This window comes from Mobula hypostoma, chromosome 14 (genome assembly GCF_963921235.1).
Source record: "Mobula hypostoma chromosome 14, sMobHyp1.1, whole genome shotgun sequence".
NCBI lineage: Eukaryota > Metazoa > Chordata > Chondrichthyes > Myliobatiformes > Myliobatidae > Mobula > Mobula hypostoma.
In genome coordinates, this window is record NC_086110.1 from 41,570,660 (window position 1) to 41,586,198 (window position 15,539).

The 15,539-nt window shown below is 37.4% G+C and overlaps 1 protein-coding gene and 1 non-coding gene across 3 annotated transcripts in view; both read right to left on the reverse strand.

Annotated features, from left to right (window-relative positions):
* The window catches only part of ap1g1 (adaptor related protein complex 1 subunit gamma 1), a 92,620-nt gene that overhangs the window by 39,970 nt on the left and 37,111 nt on the right, over nucleotides 1-15,539 (reverse strand). For both annotated transcript variants that reach the window (XM_063066999.1, XM_063066998.1), the window contains exons 7-12: nucleotides 15,422-15,517; nucleotides 13,174-13,254; nucleotides 12,442-12,540; nucleotides 4,751-4,806; nucleotides 1,767-1,880; nucleotides 1,136-1,276 (exon numbers count right to left, since the gene is read on the reverse strand). In XM_063066999.1, coding sequence (XP_062923069.1) covers nucleotides 1,136-1,276; nucleotides 1,767-1,880; nucleotides 4,751-4,806; nucleotides 12,442-12,540; nucleotides 13,174-13,254; nucleotides 15,422-15,517 — 587 coding nt within the window. The remainder of the gene's footprint in view (nucleotides 1-1,135; nucleotides 1,277-1,766; nucleotides 1,881-4,750; nucleotides 4,807-12,441; nucleotides 12,541-13,173; nucleotides 13,255-15,421; nucleotides 15,518-15,539) is intronic.
* On the reverse strand, nucleotides 12,188-12,274 carry LOC134356610 (small nucleolar RNA SNORD71). Its single transcript, XR_010020396.1, has one exon. It is a non-coding gene; the product is annotated as a small nucleolar RNA SNORD71 (small nucleolar RNA).

Below are 15,539 nucleotides of genomic sequence, written 5' to 3' on the forward strand. Positions count from 1 at the left end.
CAACTTATTCTCATAAGGCATGCTCCCCAATCCAGGCAACATCCTTGTAAATCTCCTCTGCACTCTTTCTATGGTTTCCACATCCTTCCTATAGTGAGGCGACCAGAACTGAGCACAGTACTCCAAGTGGGGTCTGACCAGGGTCCTATAGAACTGCAGCATTACCTCTTGACTTCTAAACTCAATCCCACGATTGATGAAGGCCAGTGCACCGTATGCTTTCTTAACCACACAGTCAATCTGCACAGCAGCTTTGAGTGTCCTATGGACTCAGACTCCAAGATCCCTCTGATCCTCCACACTGCCAAGAGTCTTACCATTAATGCTATATTCTGTCATCAAATTTGACCTTCCAAAATGAACCACCTCACACTTATCTGGGTTGAACTCCATCTGCCACTTCTCAGCCTAGTTTTGCATCCTATCAATATCCTGCTGTAACCTCTGACAGCCCTCCACACTATCCACAACACCTCCAACCTTTGTATCATCAGCAAATTTACTAACCCATCCCTCCACCTCCTCATCCAGCTCATTTATAAAAATCACGAAGAGTAGAGGTCTCAGAACAGGTCCCTGAGGCACACCATTGGTCACCGACCTCCATGCAGAATATGACCCGTCTACAACCACTCTTAGCCTTCTGTGGGCAAGCCAATTCTGGATCCCATGCCTCCTTAATTTCTCAATAAGCCTTGCATGGGGTACCTTGTCAAATGCCTTGCTGAAATCCATATACAATACATCTACTGCTCTACCACCAATGTGTTTAGTCACATCCTCAAAAAATTCAATCAGGAGAAGGCCGGGGAGTGTGGCTGAGGAGGGGAGAAAAGGATCAGCTATGACTGAATGGCAGAGCGGACTCGATGGGCCAAGTGGGCTAATTCTGCTCCCATGTCATATTGTCATAACATGGCTTACACGCCAGTCTGCAATCTTACATTATCCTTGAAGACAGAACATTTTTTTAAATCATTAAATTACACTTGTATGCTATAAGTTTATACTTCTTAAAGCAACACAAGTACTCAACTTGCTGCTTCAAAATAAACTTATGGATGCCTAATATTTGTACTTAATCCATTATAAACTAAGAGTGCATTTGTATAGCACACAGAATTTCAAGCCTTACTTTTCTGCTGCAAGAAAGATGCCGGATGCACAATCCGCTTTGAATTCGGGATCACATAAATCCAGGAAATAGAGCAATTCCTTCATCATTCCTCTAATGTTATTTCCATTTACAAGAGCAAAGCTCAGCTCCATTGCACGCCTAAACAAGCGAGTGAATAAAAAAGACCAAGTTTTATCTTTGTTTATTGAAGCAGAATATCAATTTTCTCACAATGGAACTGTTTAAATTATAACCTGATAGCTAGTCCCACTCACAAGCCATATCTTTAGAAATAGGATTCTAAAGTTATTATAAAAAATAAATTAAAATTTAGGTATAAGTTATTGATGAAACTACAGATGGTGAAATGCTAGCAACGGCAAAATGCTAAACTTAGTTATTCTCACTATACAGTGTGCAAGTCCAGAATATTAAAATCTCTAGCATACAGCCATTTTACTCAATAAACCATATTTTGAAAAGTGATACCATAAGAACTGTGCATAAGTTAATTCTGCAAATTCTCTTGATATTGTTTTCATTACCATAGCCAAGTCACTTAAAACTAATAATATTGAATTGTAGTTGTTCTACAAATGTAGGAAGTTGAAGGATACAATTTGCAACTGCCCAATATAGTTATGATTACCTTTTAATTGATACATCCAAGTCCTTCAAACAATCCACTATTGTACTTCTATGCCTTTGGACTGCATTATGATCTGTTTGGACAGTTTTGAGCAGCGATGTTAGTGCCACATACCTTATGATGGTGGAAAAGAAAAATTACAGAAGTTTAAAACATCTAGTAATAACCATACACTTCAAGAGGTCAGACAATGATGCAAACACCAACACAATTCAAAATGAACATATAACAGTTGCAGAAAGAATATAGTTCAGGACGTTGAGTGAATAAAAATGCAATAAACATGATTAACACATTTAATAACAATCAAAGATTTAACTGCAGAAATAATAATTGCCCATCAAGTTTTTGTGAAACTGAAAAAAACGTTTTCAGTTGAGACAACACTCAGGTTGGAGGAACAACACCTTATATTCCATCTGGGTAGTCTCCAACCTGATGGCATGAACATCGACTTCTCTAACTTCCGCTAATGCCCCACCTCCCCCTCGTACCCCATCCGTTATTTATTTTTATACACACATTCTTTCTCTCACTCTCCTTTTTCTCCCTCTGACTATACCCCTGTTGCCGATCCTCTGGGGTTCTCCCCCCCGCTTGTCTTTCTTCCTAGGCCTCCTGTCCCTTGATCCTCTCATATCCCTTTTGCCAATCACCTGTCCGGCTCTTGGCTCCATCCCTCCCCCTCCTGTCTTCTCCTATCATTTTGGATCTCCCCCTCCCCCCCCCACTCTCAAATCTCTTACTAACTCTTCCTTCAGTTAGTCCTAACGAAGGGTCTCAGCCTGAAACATTGACTGTACCTCTTCCTAGAGATGCTGCCTGGCCTGCTGCGTTCACCAGCAACTTTGATGTGTGTTGCTTCAATTAAGACAATATGGTTTGCCTTAACCTTCAATATCACTTCAAGTTATAATGTTCGAATCCTCTAAGCACATTCCAATATTTGTATGCTTCACTCTCATATCTCTCAAATTCATATTCCTCCAAATTCTATTTTGCTTCTTCGTTTTTTCTCTTCCTACCTACCGCCTTGCACAATAAAGGGAAAAGCAGAAGGGATTCTGTACACTTCATTTCTATATATAAACTGCATATACAAAGTGCTAACTTTGCTAAGTATTCCAAGGTGTTACATAAGTGTGTCTTTAAGCGACGTCTCATTCAGAATCATTCAAGATTTGGAGAGGTTATCAAACTATAGGAGGTAGGATTTAAGTAACATTTCAAGGCAGAGAAAAAGACAGATTTAAAGACTATTTCCAATTATTACTGTTTAGGCAATTGAAGACATGTTCACCATCTAGTCAGAAATGGAGAAGTTCAATTCTAGGAAGACAGAATCCATAACAAACATTATAGTAATGGAAAAGGAAAAGATTGTAGGGGGTGGGAGGTATTACTTTAATATACAAGCAGACTTTGAAGAAATGATGGGAAACTAAACAATGCAAATTTTATAAAGGCAGGAAACTATTAGACCATTTACTCTGTGTTGTTACAACTTGTTTAAGTTTATCGAGAATGAAAGATTGGGGGGAGGTGGTGGGGAGCTAAGCAGAAGGCCAATGGAACATTCAAGTCAGGAGAGAACAAAGACACAGATGAGGCTTACAGAAGCAGACGAGCCGAGGCAGGTCTGAAAGGTGGTATTTGAGGTGCAAGTAGCCAGTGCTGACGATGGAACAGATATGGAATTGGAAGGTCACCACTGGAACTAAAAGGATACTAAAAAATAATGAGGACCCTTTTAGTTTCAGGTAACTACTAGGGAAAGAGATGCACGGGTGGCCTAGAATTAATATTGACTCCAATCCTTTTGGTGCAAGTAATCGGTGTTCATTCAGTTTTGGATGTATGTGGTAGTGAAGAACTCAAATGTACATACCACTATAGCGTATTCAAGCCTTCAGGACATACAACGGCATTAAAAAAAAAATTATACACCTCTTGGAGAGGAACTTCATTTGCAAATTGCACATTAAATGTTTACTTTAAAAAACATTAGCTTGACTAAAATGCAATCAAACTTGGTATATTTGATTTACTTAAGCAAAAAAAAAAGTTTGGTAAAAATTGTTTATCTTTATCCACATCACAGTTAACTTCAAATCTATGAACTCAACCTTTAAGAATAAAACTTAGAAAAACAGTGTTTACAAAGAGGCACTCAAGTCTGTCTTTGAGCAGTGATGATACTAATGCATGATTCCTCAGTATTACTCGATCTCAAGTGAAAATATTCCACAATCAATAAATGATGCAATCAATACTTCACTTGAATGGTAACCATGGATTTAATTGTGGTTTTTTAAGATTAAAAACATTGAAAGCATGTTATCAAGAATATTTTAAAAACTTGTTTTAATTATGGATTGGAAATAGTGAAGAAATCTAATTAAGCCTTCAAGTACACAGTGAAATACACCATGATATCAGGATGCAGTTACTTTATACATAAAATTAAACATGAAAGTGAACTTCTCCTACTTCATATTACTTTTGTATTCTAAATTCAAGTTAAAAAGAGCAAGTTATCCCACTGGAAATAACTCTAAAGAGTTATAATACCTGAATAAATGCCATAATTTGTGCCGAAGAATCCTGATCACAAGGCAGCTGATCTGGATTCCCACCCACAGCTTTCAGAGCTTATGGAAATGGTCGGCACAATGAGCAGTCTACATTTAAGGCAAGGTGGCCGGTTGAATGCAGCCCACAGATTTTGACACCTTCAGCTAATGCTGTGACCCCATATATTCATTAGCTTCAACCTAGGCCCCACAGACTCTTGGCTTAATGGTACTGGTCCATGGCAGAAGGTTGGGAACCCCTGGAATAAAGGATCAACTTCTATCCCACCTGTCTATACCCAAGGCAACCTATTTTATATACAAACCGAAGTTTTGCTTCCCCACTCATTAACATATTTTGCTTTTGACAATATACGAGTTTAATAAAACTATTTAAGTTTACAAACATACCGAATATTTTTGTCATTGTTTAGCAAGAATCGCCCCAAGATATTGATGGCTAAAACCTGTAATGAATCAAATAGCATGACATTTATATTGAGTTGATCAACTTAAAATAATATATACAGAGTCAACTCACTGCATTATTAAAAGTCTCCACAGTTGTGACATTTACATTTTTTTTGCCAATGCCAACTAAGTGATCACTCTTCACTTTCTTTGGGAGAAGAAGAATTATCTCTGTACAAGTGTATTATATCTTATCAATTTATTTTAATACCAAATAATCACAAGTTTGCAATTATAAGCATAGCATAGATATTTTGATCGAACAATACAATATTTCCATAGAATCCTCATATATGCTTCTTTCCAATCACAACCAAGTTAGTTAACAAATGAAAAGAAATGAATAGACCATAATGCCCTTTCAGCATGCTGTAGTAAACATCATAACTAATCTTGTGCGAAATACACTTTACAGTCTATACAATGCGCCTTCTGCTTCCCTTTATGTCCAAACAGCTGATAATTTTAGTTGATTATATTCAACTGAGCATCCAGCGACTCAATGTGAAAAGTCTGTAACCTGCATACAGAAACATCTCCTCACACCACAATCCATTACCTGAGACTAGGCCCTATATCACAACACTTACCAGCAAGATGAAACTGCCTGGTATCATCTCTGCTATTAAATATCCTCATTCACTCTCCTGGAGCAATTTCTTTGTTCCAGGATTCAGCCTAATGATTCTACAAAATGATGTTAACAGTGTAAGAAATAAGAATAAGCTATGTAGTTTCTCTAACTATTGAGAACTGATTTTTGGTTCAATTATATTTTCTTACCTGATGGTAAGATGGTAATGGTTAATTGTCTTATAATTCAAAATCTCACACCGGATCAACATCCTTATCTCTCAAGGTAGTGAATTCCAAAAACTTACAACCCTCCAAGAAATTTCTCATCTTAATCATGTATTCTGAACTATTACCCTAAATAATATCATCCAGCTCGCTTCCAGGGATGTGAAGTCACCTTAGAATACACTCAATGTTCCAAAGAATAAAGCCTTTATCTGCTCAATCTTCCTTCTAACATATTTCTTCTTAGCTTCTCATTGTGATTTCCCCCACTAAAAGACTAACTTCCTATTTACCCACTATACCATCTGTTTGCCCGCTTAACCATAATCCGCTAGCACACTTCGCTTCCTCCTGACTTCACAACCTTCTAAGACATGCCATGACCAGGTGAACTTTACCATTCTATTCCCATTTAACACCACAAAGACCAAGACAATGGGAAAAGTTTCTTAACAACGTCTCTTAATTATGCTCTCTCTGAACACCAAGTCCTGCCTCAGCTTCCTCCCTCTAAAGAAACAAATAGTGAATCCAGTCTCACCTCAACTGAAAAGTTTCATTTTAGTCTTACATTCTGGTAATTCCCCTCTACTCTATGACCTTCCGAGAGTACGACAACTAAAAAATGAACACAGTACTCCATGTTTAACGAACATTTTACTAGGTTGCACCATGGCCTCAGTGCACTTAGGTGCACCGCTTAAAGGTCAAAGTTCAAGTAAAAAATTATCAAAGCACATGCATCACCATGTACAATCCTAAGATACTTTTTCTGTGGACATTCTTAGCAAATCTATAGAACATGAAGGCAATGCCCTATATGTTTTCACCAGACATAGAAGATTATAGAGATGCTGGAAATTCTGAGCAATATATACAAAATGAAACGATATTTAGCCATTAGTGAGACTTGGTTGCAGGAGGGGAAGTACCAGTAAGCTCAAAGTCCTGAGATTTATTGTTTTAGACAAAATAAGAGCTGGAGGGATTACAGGTGAAGGGGTGGGATTACTAGTCAGGAAAAATATCACGGCACTGCCTAGACAGGACAAACTGGAGAGCTTGTCTACTGAGGCTATATAGATGGAACTCAGGAATTAGAAAGGGATAACAACTTTAATGGGATATTAAGACCACTAACTGTCAGCAGGAGTTAGAGGAGCAAATTTGTAGAATGATTACAGATTGTTACAAGTAACACAAGGTCATAAGGTACTTGAGTATAAGAAATCCAAGAGAACATTTAAGGAAAAATTTAGAAGGACTACAAGAAGGTTTGAGATTGCACTAGCAGTCAAGGTGAAGGAGAATCCCAAAGGCTTCCACAGATGTGTTAAGAGCAAAAGGAAAGCAAGGGACAAAATTGAATGAATGGAGCTGAAAGTGTTGAGAAAGATCTTAAATGGATCTTTTGCATCTGCATTTACTCAAGAAACAGGTTCTATAGAAGTGAGGCAAAACAGCAGTGAGATAATGAACCATATACAGATTACACATCCCAGTGAGACAGACATTGGTAGTAGATAAATTATTGGAAGGTATTTAAAGGGACAAGCTAAGTATTTGGATAGATAGGGACTGATTAGGGATGGTCAACATAGTTTTGTGTGTGGTAGATGGGGGTCTAACCAATCTTAGTCTTTTGAGGAAGTTACCAGGAAAGTTAATGGAGTTGTAGATGTTGTCAGCATGAAGCTTAGCAAGGTCTTTGACAAGGTCTCACATGGAAGGTTGGTCAAGCTTCAGTCACTTGGCATTCAGGATGAGATATTAAATGGGATTTGACATTGGCTTCGCAGGAGAAGCCACAGAGAGTGGTAGTTGATGGATGCCTCTCTAATTGGAGACTTGTGACTAATGGTGTGTTGCAGGAATTGGCGCTGGGTTTGTTGTTGATACATCTACAGTTGCAAGTTGTGAATCCTTTGCAATTACCTTGTTTTCTGCATTAATTACTCATAAAATGTGGTCTGACCTTCATCTAAGTCACAGTAATAGACAAACACAATTTGCCTAAACCGATAGCACACAATAAACTATTTATCATGTCTTTATTGAACACATTCTTTAATCATTTACAATCCAGGCTGGAAAAAGTACGTGTACCCTTGTATTTAATAACTGGTAGAACCTTCTTTAGCAGCAATAACCTCCACCAAATGTTTTCTGGAGCTGCTGATCAGACTTGTGCAACGTTGAGGTGGAACTTTAGATCATTCCTCCATACAAAACCGTTTCCGTTCATCAATATTTCTGGGATATCTTGCGTGAACAGCCCTCTCCAGGTCTTGCCACAGCATTTCAATTGGGTTAAGGTCTGGACTCCAACCTGGTCATTCCAAAATACAAATTTTCATTTTTTTGAACTATTCTGTTGTTGATTTCCTCCTGTGTTCCAGATCATTGTTTTGTTGCATCATTCAACTTCTGTAAAGCTTCAGGTATGGATCATTACCCTGACATTCTTCTGTAAAATGTCTTAAAATTTATTTTAAATTCATAGTTCCCTCAATGATTGCAAGCTGTCCAAGCCCTGAGGCAGCAAAGCAGCTCCAAACTATGATACTCCTTTCACCAGATGTGCTGTTGAACATCCAGGTGTGTTTTCTTACTGCAGACTTGTGACAAGCAGCAATGTTTTGTTTTGAGAACAGTGGTTTCCTCCACGGTGTCCTTCTATGAACACCATTCTTATAGTGGACACATGAGCAGAGACTTCAGCAAGTTCCAGAGATTTCTGCAGGTCTTTTGCTGTTACCCTTGGGTTCTTTTTCACCTCCTTTGGCATTGCACGTTGTGCTCTTGGTGGGATCTTTGCAGGATGCCCACTCCTAGGGAGAGGAGCGACAGTAACAATATTTCCTCTATTTCTCTTACTGTGGACTGACGAACACTCAGGTCTTTAAAAATGCTTTTGTATCCTTTTCCAGCTTCATGCATCTCTACAATTCTTCCAAGGTCCTCTGAAAAGATGTTTTGATCAAGGCATGGTGCACATAAACAGATCTTTCTTGAGGAGAGCAGGCTTTGTCAGTAACTTGACTTTGTATGTCTTTTTTTTTCTTTATATAGAGCAAGGCACCTCTACAACCCACACCTCCAATCTTATCTCACTGACTGGAACACCTGACTCCAAATAGCTTTTGTGGAAGGCATTACCCTAGAGATACACATACATTTTTGAAATTAGACTGGGATTATTTAAATGGTGTACTCAGTATTGACGAGAAGTAATACAATTGTTTGTGTTATTTGTTTAGGTAGATTATGTTTTCTCTATTACTGTGACTTCAATGAATATCAGACCACAATTTATGAGTTATTAATGCAGAAAGCCAGATAATTGCAAAAGGTTCACACACTTTTTCTTGCAACTGTCAATCAATTATCTGGATGATGTAGGAAACTGGACCAGCAAATTTGCGAACTGGGGTCATAGTACACAGCAAGGAAGGTCATCAAATCTTGCAGCTGCATCTGGACCAGCTGGAAAAATGGCAGACGGAATTTATTGCAGACAAGTGTGAGACATTACTCTTTGGGAGGTCACACTGGGCAGGACTTACACAGCTCGTGGTCGGGAGTGCAGGAGAACAGAGGGATCTGGGGATATGGATTCACAAGTCCTTGAAGTGGCTTTACAAGTCGTTAAGAGTTGGAAAGAGAGCTTTTGGCACACTGACCTTCATAAATCAGTGTATTCAATATAGCAGTTGGGATGTTACATTGAAGTTGTCTAAGACATTGTTGAGACCTAATTTGGAGTACTACGTCTAGTTCTGGTCACCTATCTACAGGAAAGATATCAATAAGAGTGAAGGAGTACAGAGTAAATTTACAAGGATGTTGCCAGGACTTGAGGACCTGAGTAATACAGAAAGGTTGACTAGTTTAGAACTTCATTCCTTGGAGCATAGGACAATGAGGGGAGATTTGATTGAGGTACACAAATTATGAGGGGTAGATAAGGTAAATGCAAGCAGGCTTTTTCATTGAGGTTGGGTGAAACTAGAACTAAAAGTCATGGGTTAAGGGTGAAAGGTGAAATGATTAAGGCAAACTTCACTCAGGTGGTGGTGAGAGTGTGGAACAAGCTGACAGTAGAAGCGGTAGATTCGTGTTCTATTTCAATATTTAAGAGAAATTTGGGTGGTACATGGATGGGAGGGGTATGGTGGGCTATGGTCCAAGAGCAGATCAATGGGACTAGGAAAACTAATAGTTTGGTATGGACAAGATGGGCCAAAGGGCCTGTTTGTGTTGCAGCGTTATCCAACTCTATTAACTCTAGAGTGCTTGAGGAACTCAGGATGGTCAGCATCTATGGTGAAATGGGTCTCCATCCAAAAGGTTGACTGTTTGTTTCCATCCATAGAATCTGCCTGACCTGCTGAGCGCTCCAGCATTGTGCGTGTAATGCCTTCACCACCATTTTCCTGTGCTGCCGCCGTAAGGGATCCTTGGACTTTACAGCAAAGTCCTGCTGTTCCTCAATTCTCTAAGGTTCTACCATTCAATAGCCTTATTAACCCTTCCATCATGCATTATTTGGATTAAACTTAAACTGCTACTGCTCAGCCTGTCTTACCAACTATTCAATATCATCTTGTACACCAAAGTTACTCTTCCCACTATAAACAAATTTGTGAATTTAATCACAACTCTATTCACTTGCAACTATTGTGTATAATGTAAAGACCCAAGCACCAGTCCCTGCGATACACCACTAATCACCATCTTCCAATGTAAAAACAAATCTCCACCATTCTCTCGTTATTTCGGGATCCCATGAGCTCTAAAATTATGGACCAGTTTCTCATGTAGCAGTTTGTAAAAGTAACCTTACCCCTCAAAATATTTCCAATTATTTCCCTACTAATGTAGTTAGGCTGACCCGCCTGTAATTACCTGGCTTATTCCTACTGCCTTTCTTGATAAGAACATTACATTCAATGTCTTCCAGTCATCCGATATCTCACTTGCGGTCTGTCAGGGCTCCAACAATCATCTTTCTTCTCTCAGTAATTTGTGACAAAATTCAATCTATGGTGATTTATCCACTTAAGTGAGCTGACCAATACCTCCTTTCTAAATGGTAATTTAGATTAAATGTGAAAGGCCAAGGGCCCAGTCTTATTCTAATGACAATCAACAGTTGCATCTGCTAACCAGAAAAAAAAAATCTAAGTTGCTGGTGAACGCAGCAGGCCAGGCAGCATCTCTAGGAAGAGGTACAGTCGACGTTTCGAGCCGAGACCCTTCATCAGGACTGAAATGTCGACTGTACCTCTGCCTAGAGATGCTGCCTGGCCTGCTGCATTCACCAACAACTTTGATGTGTGTTGTTTGAATTTCCAGCATTTGCAGAATTCCTCGTGTTTGCGAGAAAAAAAAATCTACAATTTTTCCCTGTTCTTTAACCAATCTTCTGTGCTATAAAAAGTTACTCCCAACTTCATGTTTATTGTCAATCCTCACAGCCTCCTGAATAAAGTAGTTTGCTGGACCACTTTACTGGACAATTACACAACTGACCTGCTCCATGCGTCAAAAGGGATAGGGATAGCAGACTTCCTTCCCAAAAAACAGGTATCATTTTACAACAATCCAGTTGTTCATAATGAACAATGCTAACTTTTCAAATTCAAGGCTTACTTATCATAAATTCCTTAAATCATGAGGATTGTATATTATGTTCAGATCAAGTATCCAGACCAATGACTAATAGTCAGCTACCCCTCCCAAACCCTGAAAAGAGAAATTCCTGCAATTTCCATACTCTGACAATGTGTCTAAGCTCTGGAAAGAGCAGTATACCCAAAAGGGTTTCAAGCAAAAACAAATGTTGATACTCTAAATTGTTTGTACATTTAATATAATATGGGAATGTTGTATGAAAGTATGCTCATGAATCAGAGCGCAAATGTAATGTAAGATTACTCTGACCGCCCCCGCCCAACAAGTTGCAAATTCAAAGCTGTCAATTCTTCACCCATCATCTGGATAACAATGGACTGGTTAATTAGTTCAACAGTAATAAATCATTTCAAGTTTTGAAATACTATTTTGATACACTTCACAATATTTAGCTACACAATACACAATTAAATATTACATGCTGCAGCAATAAAAGCAAGTTGTTTTGGATGAAATGAATTTCACACATCCAATTGTCCAGTAAAGCTGATGATATTTAAGTAATCATCTATGATGCAAAATACAATTTCTTAGCCACCTTTTTTGAAAAAGGCCTCGTCTGTCCACGCCAACATAACAGCTAGAATAAAATCAGAGGTTACCACAGCTGAAATCACACAATAATTATTCTAAGGTCAACTGTGCATTTTATAAACCAGACTCTCTCTCTCTCTCTATATATATATATATATATATATATGACGATTATATATATACACATACACACACACACACATATATATATATATATATATATATGACGATTTTCATGCACTACTTTAAAGCTTAAAAGGTTTTGGAACCTGTTCCACTTATGTAATGAAAAATGGCAAACTTGTGCACAGTTTCAGAATTTCATGACTGTCAGTTTACTGGTTAGATATTGTCTCAGATAGCTGATGATCAGCACAGTTCCAGAAAACTCTGCCAGTGGATCACTCAATGGTTTCATCATCTGACAACACCAGGAAGAAAACTCAAATAGCTTCCACAAGGAAATTGGACTTGTCGTTTTTCTATCAAAATTGCTAGGGAGTTTAGTGGCACTTTCTCTTTTTCCTTAACAAATTTTGAACTACAGATTTAACTTTGTAATTAAGATGGCTAAAGCAGGTAACATTTATGCTACATACCCTCAGTCCACTCTCTGACTTGATGTCCATAATCGTCAAAACAGTTTCATATAAAATTGCATTACCCACATTTTTGCTTGTTTCTGTGTTTGTTGCAACCTAGGAAATTAAAATACACAGTAAGAATCTCATCGTCCTCAAACTATCATGCAGTCAGTTATTCTTTTCAAAATCCAGATTGATCTCATCTTTAAATTCTTGTTGGATCCATTTCTCAGATCATAATGAATGATCTCTTAAATGTAAATTTTTGCAGAATTACATCCATTTCTTTTAACATTCAGTACACAGTGCAGATCTATGATACAGACAAAATTTAATTCGTAACACAAGACGGTGTGTTAACTTTAGGGCAGCAAACTTATATTGGCAATACATCCAAAATCCTGAAATAACTATGACATGAATTGTCAGAAGAAAACTGTCCACATTATTTCATGTGTACACGTAAATATCGGTATATTCAAACAATAAAGCTCAAAGTGACTTCTAGAAAATTGAAAATGACAATCACACTGTAGTTAGCAAGAATCATCTCATTTTCCAACCTTAAAAATTCATGCTATACAGATAACAGAATTGGTCAGAATTAAATTGTATTATCTAGAGAATTTAAAGGCATGTAGAAATACGGTCAGACACCAGACAACTAAAGAGTCTAAAAACAGATCTTCAGTTCTTACATAACTTCACAATATTAGTAATTTTGAATGAATGCTCTGTTGTACTCACTTGTGCAAGAATGTCGTTCATAGCTTCACTTGAGTCATCATCATTTCTGCCTAACATTCGTAATAACCGCAAGATTCGAACCTAAAATTACAATGTAAAAGCTGCATGAGTGACTTGTTGTGGTTAAGAGGGCATGTTAACTGAAATTTTCTGTGTTATAAAACCTTCTATACTTTCACTGGTGTTGAAAATGCTTCTTTTGTGCTATTTAGCATTATGCTTTCCTTTGCTGTCAACACCACTTTTCAGTTCAGTTTACCAATACACATTACAATTCCACAAATCAGTAACTCCAAGGATTCTATTCCATAATTTTACAGCAGTTACAATTTGTCTCTTCTACAGTTTCAGAATTATTTGCTTATATCCATCCACTGGTCATTTATTCAAAGCCTTTCCAATTTAAAACAAAAAGTTACAAATTTTAGATAATCAGATGAGGTAGCTTCTGTGGACACAAACAGTTGATCTTTCGGCTCAACAACCTCTATTAATGAAAGTCATTAGCCTGAAATTTAAACAAATTTCTTATTTTCCAGAAGCTGCCTGGCTCAAGTATTTTCAACATTTTCTTGTCTCTACTTTGGGTTTCCAGCTTTCAGAATATTTGCCTGTTCTCCTCCTTTATCTACTTCTATTTACATATCAAATTCAATCTCAGTCACTGTTGCACATCAAACCCCAGCAAGTCACATGCAAAGCAACACAATATCTGTTATTGGTTGCTGACTTAGATAACGCCATTTTACCAACCAAAGTCTAAAGAAACCTAAATATCTTCAGATTTTTTTTGTTTAAGAACTGAGGTTCCTTTCACATCTTATTACACTTTTTTCTACAGAATACCATAAAGAAATTATTTGCTTCTGTTCCATGAGCTAACTATACCACCACTGTATGTCACGTAGCAGACTGAAACTGGAACTTGTTCATTTCCAAAACTCTTCATATTCACCAAGTTATTCCCCGAATCACGTAGCTATAGAAAGCATGGAACAGAGAATCGCAATAACATGGAGATTCCAAAGAATCTCGCCTCATTAGCTTGTTGAAATTTTCAACTTTGTCAAACAATTTCATAACTTGTTCTCCAAATACTGCACTGCAAGTATATTTGAAATGAATACCAATTTCCAACTCACCAGACCACAAGTTCACCTTCTTCACTGTACCCCAATTTCATCTTCCCATTGATACAGGGCACTACTTTGCTTATTAGCCGGCCAAGATTGTCAAGCAATCTAACTCAATTTAAACATTATGCCCCTTGGCTAACCCTACATTTTGAAACAAACTTTTTTCTTAAAGCAGATTAATTGAGGCCATAATCAATACTCTGAAAACAAAGCAGATATTTCAGTAAACTTTCATTATACAGAATATACTAAATTTCAAGTCGTAAACTCACAAGGAACATTAAATAAAAAGATGCAGAATGTCTGAAATATCAAAATGCTAGAAAATCTCAGGTCAGGTAGCAACTGTGGGAAGAGAAACAAAGTTAACCTTTCAAGTCCTAGATCCTTTGTCAGAACTGGGAAAAGACCTTGGTCGTGAAACATTAATTGCTTCACTTTCCACTTATGCTGCCTGACCTGAGTGTTTTTAGAATTTCTTTTATGCAAATATTACTTAGCTCATTGAGCATAAGGCCAAGGCCAATAACTAAAAGGCTTACACTCATTTAAACACCATATTTTTAAACTATAAGGGGTGCATCTTTGCACAGGAATAATTGGGCAAAGCTAAACTATATTCAGCCTTTAGTATCTGATCCATGAACTATAAATAATGACATTTAACTTCCATGGTTAAAATAGATAATTCCCAAAATGAAACTTTTAAAAATTCACCAAGGGCATCCTTAAATCCAAGTTTTGCATTTTTAAATTCACCAGCATAATATTGAGACAATTAAAATACAATGCCACAAAACAAAAATGTTCTATCACAATACACAGTTTATTCCTAATGAAGATACAAAATTAATCTTATTGAGTTATTAATCTTGTGTCAAGCTCTTTCAGAGAATATATTAATTGTTTCAGGAAGGCCGCACTGCATTTATAAATCATGTTGAATTATTCTTCCAAATACAATCAAAGCATACTGTCACCAATAGATAATGGTTTTAATAAACTACCCGGCTGAAGATAAAGACGACATTCAATGACATTGAATTATGTCACTCTCATTAATATTTAAACAACAAATCTTATTAATTGATTCAAGAAGCACAACAACTGACCTGAAGGAAAGGATCACTAATGCCAGAGACATCATGTTCTGGTGAATAGCCAGACATGATAAGGTTTTTCAGGATCCGAACAAGTTGAGGAACCAACTGAAAAAAATGGATTAAATCT